This window comes from Perna viridis, chromosome 13, assembly GCF_037379345.1.
Source record: "Perna viridis isolate PV_CMFRI_1.1 ecotype Kerala chromosome 13, ASM3737934v1, whole genome shotgun sequence".
Lineage (NCBI taxonomy): Eukaryota > Metazoa > Mollusca > Bivalvia > Mytilida > Mytilidae > Perna > Perna viridis.
Genome location: NC_142457.1, coordinates 10,549,494 through 10,561,762, shown reverse-complemented (window position 1 = coordinate 10,561,762; position 12,269 = coordinate 10,549,494). Strand labels below are relative to the sequence as shown.

General features: G+C 33.1%; 1 protein-coding gene across 8 annotated transcripts in view; it reads right to left on the bottom strand.

Annotated features, from left to right (window-relative positions):
- The window catches only part of LOC148599533 (uncharacterized), a 71,090-nt gene that overhangs the window by 36,063 nt on the left and 22,758 nt on the right, over window positions 1–12,269 (bottom strand). For 4 of the 8 annotated variants that reach the window (XM_088558707.1, XM_088558711.1, XM_088558713.1 and 1 more), the window contains exons 2-6: window positions 8,313–9,024; window positions 5,967–6,107; window positions 5,054–5,110; window positions 3,462–3,575; window positions 2,217–2,300 (exon numbers count right to left, since the gene is read on the bottom strand). In XM_088558707.1, coding sequence (XP_088414833.1) covers window positions 2,217–2,300; window positions 3,462–3,575; window positions 5,054–5,110; window positions 5,967–6,107; window positions 8,313–9,024 — 1,108 coding nt within the window. Of the gene's footprint in view, window positions 1–2,216; window positions 2,301–3,461; window positions 3,576–5,053; window positions 5,111–5,966; window positions 6,108–6,353; window positions 6,477–8,312; window positions 9,025–11,330; window positions 11,399–12,269 lie in introns of all 8 variants that reach the window. The other 4 variants (XM_088558708.1, XM_088558709.1, XM_088558714.1 and 1 more) reach the window with 3 other exon arrangements.

Here is a 12,269-nt window from a genome sequence, read left to right as displayed (position 1 = left end):
TTTTCGTATTAATTAGGGTTCAGTTTAGACAGGTTTTCGCATTAATTAGAGTTAAGTTTAGACAGGTTTTTGCATTAAGTAGGATTCAGTTTAGACAGGTTTTTGGAGTAATTAAGGTTCACTTAAGACAGGTTTTTGTATTAATTAGGATTCAGTTTAGACAGGTTTTTGCATTAATTAGGGTTCAGTTTAGACAGCTTTTCGAACTAATTCAGGTATTAGTTTAGTCAGGTTTTCGCATAAAGTAGGGTTCAGTTTAGACAGGTTTTCGAACTAATTCAGGTATTAGTTTGGACAGGTTATCGCGTTAATTAGGGTTCAGTTTAGACGTTTTTTGGAGTAATTAGGGTTCAGTCTAGACAGGTTTTCGAATTAATAATAATTCAGTTTAGACAGGTTTTCTAATTAATTATGTTTTAGCTTAGACAGGTTTTCGCATTGATTAGGGTTCAGTTTAGATAGGTTTTTGCATTAATTAGGGTTCAGTTTAGACAGGTGTCGCTGAAGATTCTACTAGTACTACTATTACTACGATTGAAAAACTTTTCAGGTACCAGTTGTCGTTTTTTATGGTTTAATCAAATTAAGCAATCGAGACGAAATTTTGAATTTCAGTTGAAATCAGAGGTTTTTCCCCATTCCAAAAGTTCAAAACTTTACGAACTAATGACATTGGGTTAGTCTCTACGCACTGTAGATGTTTAAATACTGGAAGCTTCTAATAACCATCAATTTATATTGTCTCTACTTTTTTATCTATAATAAAATACAGCATGACAAATAAAATGTATGATCGTAAGCATTTTACGACGAATTATGCTATAAAATGCTTTGCCGGGTGCAGCTTGATACCATCGTAGATGTAAGACTCTGAACAGTTTGGACAAGTTTCGACATACCATTCAAATATATGTCTTTACTTGGATTGTGTTATACAAAATTCTGAATATCCTTTTTGGTATGAACCAAATGATTGTATTGAGTTGCATACACATTTCCTCATGCTTTTCAAGAAAAAAAAACACGATTGTTGTTTTCGTCCCTTTAACCCCTATAGATATTTTTTTATATTTTCACGTGCTGGTTGGCATATATAAACATAACATCACATTCATACACTGTCGCTACACTTATAATATAAAAAACGAATCCCGTAATAACCTTCCGGATCAACGACGACGACAAAACGAACGCTACGTCTTTTTACACCCGTAAATGTTTTGTAGTGACATCATCACAATTTGACATGGTAAATATAGGTGTAAATGAAATGTTTCAAAGGGCGTAGCTCGATACAATCGTATAGGTCGAGCTCTAGGTCGAAAAAAATATTTGTCTCTGACCCTTTGTGACCTCGAACTTTTACTTGGCTCAAGTCATAACCGTAAAAATCAATCCCATTCTTCCTGGGTTAGTATGGCGGCATGGCACCTTGCAACATATGTTGTTACATATTGCATATGTTTATGTGATTCCTTCATTTTTACTCTAGTTATTGTACGTGAATATGAAAAATGCTTGTTTTAGTCACCTTTTTGGTCCCCACAAACAGGATATTCACTAAAAGTCAAAATATTGTCTTGACATTAGGAAAATGTATGTTTCCGGCCCATAATTTTTTGTAATAAAGTTTTACCACCAAAATTACATAAAATATGACTATTATACTTCGGAACATTCATAATCAATATCATAATATTTGCAGTTTGGAATCTTGTTATATTTATTCTAAGGATCAACCAACTGTTACTCAAATTATCACACCAAAAAACAAAGTGTCTACAGGTGACTTCGACAGCTAAGTACCAATATACAACCGCACAATTTGTTTATACCTACCAAAGTGTCTACAAATGACTAAGACAGCTAAATACCAATATACAACCGCACAATTTGTTTATACCTACCAAAGTGTCTACAGGTGACTACGACAGCTAAATACCAATATACAACCGCACAATTTGTTTATACCTACCAAAGTGTCTACAGGTGACTACGACAGCTAAATACCAATATACAACCGCACAATTTGTTTATACCTACCAAAGTGTCTACAGGTGACTACGACAGCTAAATACCAATATACAACCGCGCAATTTGTTTATACCTACCAGTATAAAAGCGAGTAATATTTTATAGTCGAAACTTAAACATGAATACACACCAGTATATTAGCCATATGTTTTCTAGGTTAAAAAGGCGACAAAATACTTTACCTTCCAAATTTCTTATCGTTTGAACTATTTCCTGATCCTTTTGTTTGGCTAGTTTATAAAATTTCTTGTAATCTTCATTGTCATCTATAATAATTAATACAGTAATTAATAACAGATATAAAATCGTGACAAAACTTTACTATCAACTTAAGTACCAGTCCACATAAAAATTCAGTCACTTCCAATGGTAAAGTGATTCATGATTAGAAAAACGAACCAAACAAACGATGCGTGTTCAGTCTACATAGGCTATATTTTCAAATAATAAAATCATACATTCATCTCCTACTAAAATCATCCAAATGCAGCCAAATCAAGAAAAACAACTCTTGCAAAGTGCATATTTCATATACAATTCATATAATTTTTATCTCAAAAGCACAACACCCAAATGAAAAACTATGACTGGTTATGTGGTCTCTAACTGATTCTCTATAAGAAATAGAAGTGAATTCGGTGGGGGTTTGACATGTATGAATCACCTCTTGTCTGATCATGAAGACTGTTACTTAATATGACATGCTTCAAATTAAAGCTCTTTAAACTACAGCTGTGGTAAACCGATGATAAACATATGACCGACGTCATAGACGTATGTTCATTTTTTTACGACGTCATAGAAAAGTATTGCAAACTTTACCGACAGATTGGACTCCAAAAGTGGTTTCCACTTCTTGCGACACATAGGCGGTACTCTTCAAAAGAATTTGAAGAAACTCGTCCCATTAGAACCGACGCTGTAAGGGAGATAATTAAATGATTTTGCTATTGGTGATTGTAATGACAATTTGTCCACTTTAAATACTTGAGGGAAAACATCAAAAATGTCGATCACGGTAAAATAGTAATGAAATCATCATATAAACCAACTCTTCATTCTGAAAAAAAATTTATTTTTATTTCTTTTAACATTTGTTTATCATACTACGTAATGAAAAATAAATTAAACTGAGTTCATGACAGTGCATTTGCTTTCGTTTACTTTTGAAATGTGACTAACCATATTAAATTCACTGGGTTTCTTCACATCAAATACTTTTTCGGGCTTCTTCTCTGTCTTTTTACGTATTATTTTTTATTTCATTTGTATTTAGTCCCCTCTTACCTTTTAGATGGTGTCATTGTTCACTTATTCACAATTTATATTAAATTAGACGCTGCCAATGGCAAATTGACTTATTAAATTATAATTTGATTTAAGAACAGTGCTTTTTCACAGATTTTAATTTGCATTTCATTACTTACCATTTTTGTCCTTCAAACATCTATTTTCATCCGCTATTTGTATATTATTGGTATTCATTTCCTCGAGTTTCTTATATAATTCTTCACATTGATGTTCTATGTTATTTTTACATTCTACAATGATAAAATGAATCTTAATGCAATTAACTAGTTTTAACGGTATACTAAGTGAAGTACCTGCAGTACTTTCCACAAAAAATCGTAAGAGTAAAATTAGTCGTAAGCTATGACGTCACAATACTAAACCCTATGAAAACATCACAATTTACGGTTAATTCTACACTTCCGACTTTTTTGTGAAAAGGACCCAGACTGTTTAATCGTTTTTTTTAAATCAACAAGTATCTTCCTTCGATAATATCAAAATATCAAAAATTTGCAGTTTGTGTCCGATATTACCATTTGTTACACGGACTGTCCTTTTACACTACTCCTTTTGACTACGGCATAGATTTCATCTGTTCAATAAGTTTGTCATCACCTTTCATTTAAGACCAACGTTTCGATAATGGTGCCTTTTCATAGGGTTTTTTAATGACTTGTGTTTATTTAGTACATCAGTTATAAATGTTTGAATGCATAACATCGTAGTTTGTTTGCCTTTTTGAATAGTGGTTCACAAAACATTTGAACTTTTTCAAAACTATTTTATTGATTAAGTGTAATTGTTTGTATTAATCAGACCAAAATGGGAAAGATCAGAAACATGCCTGTCGCTTACCCTACCGGTGCACCTGGTCCATGCTCCCAGTTTTTATTGGAGTCCGAGTTGCTCATTTGCTTTTGTTACTTTGTATGTATGATTTTAGTTACTGTATGTTCTTTGTTGTGTATGCCTGTTTTCCATGCCGGGTCTTTGTCCCTGGATTATATTCTTTTGATTACCGCTATAAATTTGGTTCCCTTGATTACCCTGTCAAAACCCCACTGATCTGACAATAAAATATCACCCAAGGATGCTTTCTCTTTTCGAGAAGACCATTGTTGATCTCTGCATCATTGGATTAACAGAAAATTTTCAGTAGAATCGTAAAAAAAAATTAGGTTTAAGACAGAGTTATCTGCCCTTGAAATGTTCGTGTTCAGTATATTTCAGTAAAATGTAAATCTATGGTCCAGCAATATATGTAAAATAATTATAAAGTTTTTTTTCTTGATTCTGATGGTAAAAATACTCAAATGAAACTACCAAAATGGTGGGTTTTTTTTCATACCATGTTTCGCCAACTGCCTGATTCTTACATATACTGGTAATTAAAACTGATTCTAACGTGGCAATATTTGAGTTCCTCTGCAGAATCGATATTACTTGTAATACACTGAATATCATCATTTTGTAGTTAGATTTGTATTTTTACAGTATAATATTAGCTTACTATGTGCTTTTATTTTGTTTATGCGTTCTGGTGCAGTTATTTTAAATTTCTTTCGTTGCTGTCTTATTGGGCTGTAAAACACGTTTTGGCCATGGTATTTTATGAAGTTATCAAAATAAATACTTAGTGTTGAAGTACATGTAATACATGTATAGAAATATTACGATGTTTATGTTTAGAACGCGGTTCTTAATCGGTTTCTTGAATACATTGTACCTTCTATTCCTTTGAGCCGATGTATTTCCTGCTTCATACGTTCTAATTCTTCCGTCACTAAAATAAAATTCTATCATTCAGAAGTAGTAGTATACATTGTTATTATGATAACAAACATGGTATTTTATTCGTAATGACACTCAAGGTAGCCAGTCTTATAAGGGTATGAGATGCAACTGTAAGTGGCAATTGGATAAACAATAACCTTTTCCAGTGTGGAAGTCCCAATTGACGAAACAGTTGCATCTTTCTGTTTGTAAGTGACAATTGACGAAACAGTTACCTCTTTCTGTCTGTGAGTACCAATTGACGAAACAGTTGCATCTTTCTGTCTGTAAGTGACAATTGACGAAACAGTTACCTCTTTCTGTCTGTGAGTATCAATTGACGAAACAGTTACCTCTTTCTGTTTTTAAGTGCCAATATATGAAACAGTTACCTCTTTCTGTCTGCGAGTACCAATTGACAAAACAGTTGCCTCTTTCTGTCTGTGAGTACCAATTGATGAAACATTTGCCTCTTTCTGTTTGTGAGTGACAATTGACGAAACAGTTGCCTTTTTCTATCTGTGATAACCAATTGATGAAACAACTACCTCTTTCTTTCTGTAAGTGCCAATTTGTGAAACGATTATCTCTTTCTGTTTGTAAGTGACAGTTGATGAAACAGCTACCTCTTTCGACCAGTGGTAAAACAGGTATCATTTCCTGCTTGTAAATGACCAGTGATAACATACTCGTAAGTGACAAGTGGTATATATTTACCTTTTTTCTGCCTGTGTGTGACAAGTAGTAAAACACTTACCTTTTTCTGCCTGTAAGTGGCAAGTAGTAAAAAACTTACTTTTTTCTGCCTGTAAGTGACAAGTAGTAAAAAACACTTGCCTGTAAATGACAAGTAGTAAAACACTTACCTTTTTCTACCTGTAAGTGGCCATTTTCTTTCTTCAACGTTTCTATTTCCTTGTTTTTTTGCTGAATCTCTTTTCGCAGTTTGTCATATTCTTCCTCTATTCTGAGTTTTTCTGACCAGTTGTAAACAATCTCATTATTTCCTATGTAGCAATATACCGATCATAAATGGTAATATAGACCCTTTTGTGCAATCATATTTCAATAAATCTATGTTTTTTGTCCTTATGGACTTTTATTTAATCGTTTTCTAGTTTTTAGATAAAGTTAAATTATGGAAAACGAATAGAATATCTTAATTTAGATAGGGAAGACACTATATGAAAATAAACTTAGCATTGTGAGCAGCATCCAATCATAATATCAGAACTTGACTTTGAGTAACATACGTTCTAAAATGGGACTCCGAGCAGGTGATGTTTCCTCTAAATCTATTTCCTTCTCAGGTGTCGTTTCATTTAGAAGGACAGGTGATGTTTCATCTAAACCTGCATCTTTTTCATTTGATGTTTTTACGGATCCATTTTTTTTTAAATTCAGCATAGATTAAGTTGTGTGTGTGTGTGTGTATGTGTTTGTAAGACATAAATATGGTACAGATTATCTACTGATGCGTGGCATATGTATTGATGTCATTTTTCCATCCGGGTTTCCCAATAATCATTACAATGTAATTTTCTCTTTACAGATTTAGTTCATGTTAGTATTATATAGTAGGAAAGGAATTACATGTTTTGTTTAATGTAACTATGGAAACTTCCGCAGTGCCAATGTCCATTGACTGAAATTTTTACTCTACCAAATTTTGAAAAACAGCCTGTGCGACAAGCAAAACATATATATGTGAAATTTAGAAAAAGAGTTTTAATTTTTTTTTAAATTTCAATTCCGTAAGGGACGGACCACCTGAATTCCCCTTGTACCCACTTAGGGGATATGGTACTCAACAGTTAATTTAAGCATATAAATAACGTATACATGTTACGGTCGAAATCGGAATTTTCCCATTCCGGAATGGGACACGTCATGAATTGTTATAACGCGAGATTCCGCGTTATTCCTTTTCAGGCCGTCCGATTCCGGAATGGGACGATCTAGTTTATTAGATAAATAACGGTATTTCAAGTTCCTAAGCGGTATTTATTTGAATCTAACAGACGTAGCAAAAGGTCTCAGTCTTGTATTCTTTGCCTCATAGACTTCTATAGTATACCTTAAATTTTCATGATTTTTAAAAAAAAAAAGACAAGGAGTTTCAGCTTATGACCATGTTTTTCAATTAAGGAAATGTCAAAAATAATTTTTAGGTTCATTTTAGACAAAAAGGCACAAACTTTGGTACACCAGGACTGGTCAAACTAAAAATAGTCCTTTTCTACTTTCACTTTTATTTTGAGCTCATATAATAGACATTATTTTAATAGGCATTATTTTTCATTAAAATACTGTTTTTTCCTCAAAAACAAGTTTTTTGTGTCATAGCTTGATATTTACCCTGTACTTCTGATAAAAAATGATAGTCATTTGCCAAGAAAGAAAAACAGGTAAAGGCAAAAAGGAAGTGCACTATATTTTCAGCCTCCATGTTTTGCCATACACCCGCTCAGGAATATGTAATACAAGACTGATACCTAATACTAAAACTTTTAGATATCTTTAAATGCTCTGCGCATGCTCATCGAGTAGTCTACAGTTAGCACAAAAGGGTCTATTACAAAACATAATTCTCGAATATCATTGTATACTGTAATCTATAAAATTTTCGCAGCTGTCTTTGGATAATATTATGATACCAAATTTAAAATTAGCCGGGGATATGCAATTGTGAAAAAGTAGATTGACAACAACAGAGACTGTGGCACAACGATGGTGTGAAATTTCCCGCTTTACAGCTGTATTCTAAAAGGAATTGAAAACGCTAACCTTTGACTACAATAAACACACTCTTTATATTGGGGTATCATACGATGGCATATGTTAATAACCCTTTTTTAAGAAATATATTAAATATTTGTATCTCAATACCTATGACCTAATTCCAGATGTTAAACGATATACGCTGATGATTCTTTTTAAATAATTGTAACGCCCACAGATCTAGGAGGGGTGTCCGTAATATTAACCCTTGACAATTTGTGGAAGTTAGTTTTGTTAGTTTTGTGCATCTTCGGGGTAAATAGAGATCAATATTTGCCCGGAACTCCCTTTAACTTAAGGAACCCTAATCTCAACTTTCTAGATCCGCCACTGCATATATATTTTCATCGGTGCATACATTGTGTTGCACCCATGACAATCGATTAACAAATATCATACATATTTACTTGAAAACTAAAATACAATCATACCTTGTTTTTCATCCTTTGACGTAATACTTTCACTGAAAGAGCATCCAATATGCATTCTAGTACTGGCAGATTCGTTGATTTCAATGTTTTCATTTTCATTTGGACCATCTTCTGTTGAATGAAGATTATGACCGTCTTTGCCAGATTTCATTTCGTCTTCATTTAAATCGCTTTTCCCATGTTCTGTTGCTTCGGTATTTTGTAATGTGCTGTTTTCGTTATCATATTGAGAATTTTCCAATTTGTCTTTATCTAGAAAATTTGACAGAGATTCTGGAGCAGATGACATCATGTATTGTTGATCATATCGGTCGTTTATTGATCCATCCCTTCCATTTTGTTTATGGAAATAAGCATCAGTTTCTGCCTCTGAATAATCATTTGCATTTCCTTTTAATTCATTCAACTGTTCATTAGTCCTTTGCGAACCATTGATATGATCTGCATCTTTTTCATTTGATGTTTCTTCTGAAGGGGATTTATTCTCATGTGTCGTTTCATCTGCAGGGGTTTTATTCTCATGTGTCCTTTCATCTGCAGAAGATTTATGCTCAGGTGTCTTTTCATCTGCAGGTGGTTTATTCTCTGGTGAAGTTTCATCTGAATGGGATTTAGTCTCAGACGTCGCTTTACCTTCAGTGGAATTATTCTCAGATGCCATTTCTACTGAGCCTGCAAAGTGTTCCTTTTCGGAAAGCGTTTTCTCTGAAACCTGAAAGAGTGTGTCAATAAATATATGAAAATCGAAAATAACTAAAGGCAGAGATTGAGTAAGACAGTGGTATGGTAAAGTCATTTATTTCTTTAACATAATAAACTTCGATAGATAATGTTTTAACACATAAATAAATTTACTTCGAAGTTTCTATATGAGTACAACACCATTTCGAGAGGAGGGTCCACCTAAAGGAAGTGTATAGATTTAGTTGTCTAAAGTCTGTTCAGTAAGAATCAGGCATTGGGTAAATCTTTGAGGGAGAAAAGTCAAACTCATGCATTTCTTTTTTAAGTGGCAGTAATTCAAGGAACACATTATATGAAATTAATTTCAAATGGAGATCAATCATTTCCCCCTATTACATGTATTCTATAATAAAATTAAACTTGCTTTTTTGCATCCTCTGACACTTGTAAGACGATTGAAATGTAAAACATTTCGTCAATCGACCATTAAAAAACTATGCAATTATATGCAATAATATGCAATTGACAAAAGTAGTTTTCAAGAAAAATTATCAAAATTGATAAATGTCTACAGTTCTTGTTTAGTATAAACGTTCATATATACCATATACATTTACCATCCCGGTTCCTTACTCTTCCCATAGAATCCCCATAGGCTCCCCATAGAATCTCCATAGGCTCCCCATACAATCCCATAGGCTTCCCATACAATCCCCATAGGCTCCCCATGGAATCTCCATAGGCTCCCTGTGCAATCCCCATTGGCTCCCCATACAATCCCCATAGGCTCCCCATAGAATCTCCATAGGCTCGGCATACAATCCCATAGGTTCCCCATACAATTTCCATAGGATCCCCAAATCATTTTTCACTATAGTATTATAACATTATCAAATGCTACTGTATTTTATTTTAATATTTCAATATTCAAACTAATCTCTCATTCTACTTCTAAATCCTCATCCACCCACTTCCCCTATATACCACAGAATGGGAATGTATTTATATTTAAGTGATATATTAATTATCCACAGGGTAACTGTATGATAATGTTATTTTATCAAATGGAAATACAAGTATTGTCCGAGTCCCCAGAGAAAGCATTATAAAATCTAGGTCCGCCGAGAGTGCCAGGAAGAGGGTGATATTTCAAATTCTCTAATGAGGCCCTGACGAGTAAGAGAGCATTGCTATCTTCATCGTCGGTATGTGAGTGTGAGGCTTCTTAGTCCTGCATTTTCTGGCGGTGTTTGGTTCTTTATTTTATTTTTTTTTAAATAATTTTGTAATTAGTGTGCCAATTCAGATTCCCAAAATTCATTTGCATAAATAAGACGTAAAAACCGTGTTATTGTGACGTCACAAACGTCGCATGTTTGATCTTACCTGTGTCTAGTTGTTTGTATAGACAACATATGATCTGTATTTTTATACTTGGACTTTCTAATTTTTAATTCTAATCCATATTATTGTGCTGGAGGTCGAAATGGAGAGATTCCGATCTGTTTTGTTCATAATATAAAGCAGTACTTATTTTTTTATTTTATTTTATTTTATTTATTTATTTATTTATTTATTTTTTTTTTTTGGTTTTTTTGTTTTTGTTTGTTTTTGTTTTTTTTTTTATTTTTGTTTTTGTTTTTTGTTAGGTCAAACGAAGTCATTTTTTGAACTTTTACAAATATCTAGAATAAAAATGAGACAAAATATACCAAAAATAAAATAAAAAAATAAATTTAAGAACCTTAGTGAGTGCGCTCAAATACCCCACGTGTCCTCGTTTTAGATACCAAAGTAAATTTGTTCGTAACAGATACTTTTGCTAAGTTCAAGGCCCGTAATTTCGGTAAAAATCATCAGAGCCGAACGAATAGTAAACTATAACTTATCGTGGCGAACTTAAATACCAAAATTCATGTCAATATCTGCAAGCGTTTAAAAAGTGTTCGGAAAACTGAAGATTGACTGACGGACGGACTGACGGACGGGTCAAAAACAGTATACCCTCCGTAACATCGTTGGTTAGGGTATAATAGAATAAAAAAAACACACACAAAATACAAAAAAAAAAGACATTTGAAAAAATAAAACTTCGGTCTCCATTGATTTTTTGCACAAATCTGAATGCTTGTTTTCATAAAATATATAAAATATTTCGCATTAATTCCCGTAAGTTTTTGCGTCATTTCGCAAAAATTATTGCGTTATTACGCGAAAGTATAGTGCTATTACGCGAAAGTTTCTCATTATATGTTTTACAAAAGAACATTTTTTATGGAAAAAAAAGACGAACAGAAAATTGATAGATATGCCGTTGATTAGAATACACCTTACTTTTTGTTTATTCCTACATGAGCGAGATTTCTTTTGTTCTCTTTCCTTCTTCCTTCCTTGGCCCATATCTGTCCAAAAACAGTTAATTGCTTCAATTACTTGCATTATCCATAAATGAACTACATTTGGGAAATGATAATGCCTTTAGCACCGACAGCGACTTTGAGGCATTATCAACGTTCCAGGTGATATTACCGTCCCTGCCAATTTACCATGATCAAGCCCTCTATATAAACGACTAGTTAAGTAAATAATGTACATCCTAAACGAAAAACTCTTCATTAGTCGTAAGTAAGGAAGCGACCATTTGATTTTTAGGGGGCATACTTCAATAATTTTTTTAAATAAAAAGGCAAGACGATAACCAGAATGAACAATTGGATAAAATAAAAAGGATGCAAGTGGTAGAAATAAACCAGGATCTGGTTTAAAAAAATTCGAGACTGGCTGGAGTAAAACATAAAATGTCAGGTTAGAAATTTTATTGAAAAAAAATCCAGAACACAAAATTTGATCCTAGCCCCCATAGAAATCAAATGGTTGCTCCCTAACAGACTTCACAACTTGTAATGATAGGACATTGAAATGATTGGTTTATCATCATCATCGTCGTCGTCGTCGTCAACTTACCTCACGGTATTTCAGTAATAGCTTGGAAATGATAATTCCATTAACCTATAGATTTCACCCTAACCTAAAGTTTACATGGCTGGAATATGATTAATTAAAATTAGATATAGGCTAGCCTTATAACTATTATTGGAAAATTGATATACATATATTGATATCGTTCGTCAACTTTCAATAAGAATAAGAATCATTTTATTTTTCCATAAAGGTCCCAGCGAGGGGAATGTTAATGCATACAAAACACATGATACATGTGAGACATATACCTCTATTGAATGAACATCCGGGCAGGACAAGAAATGCATTAAA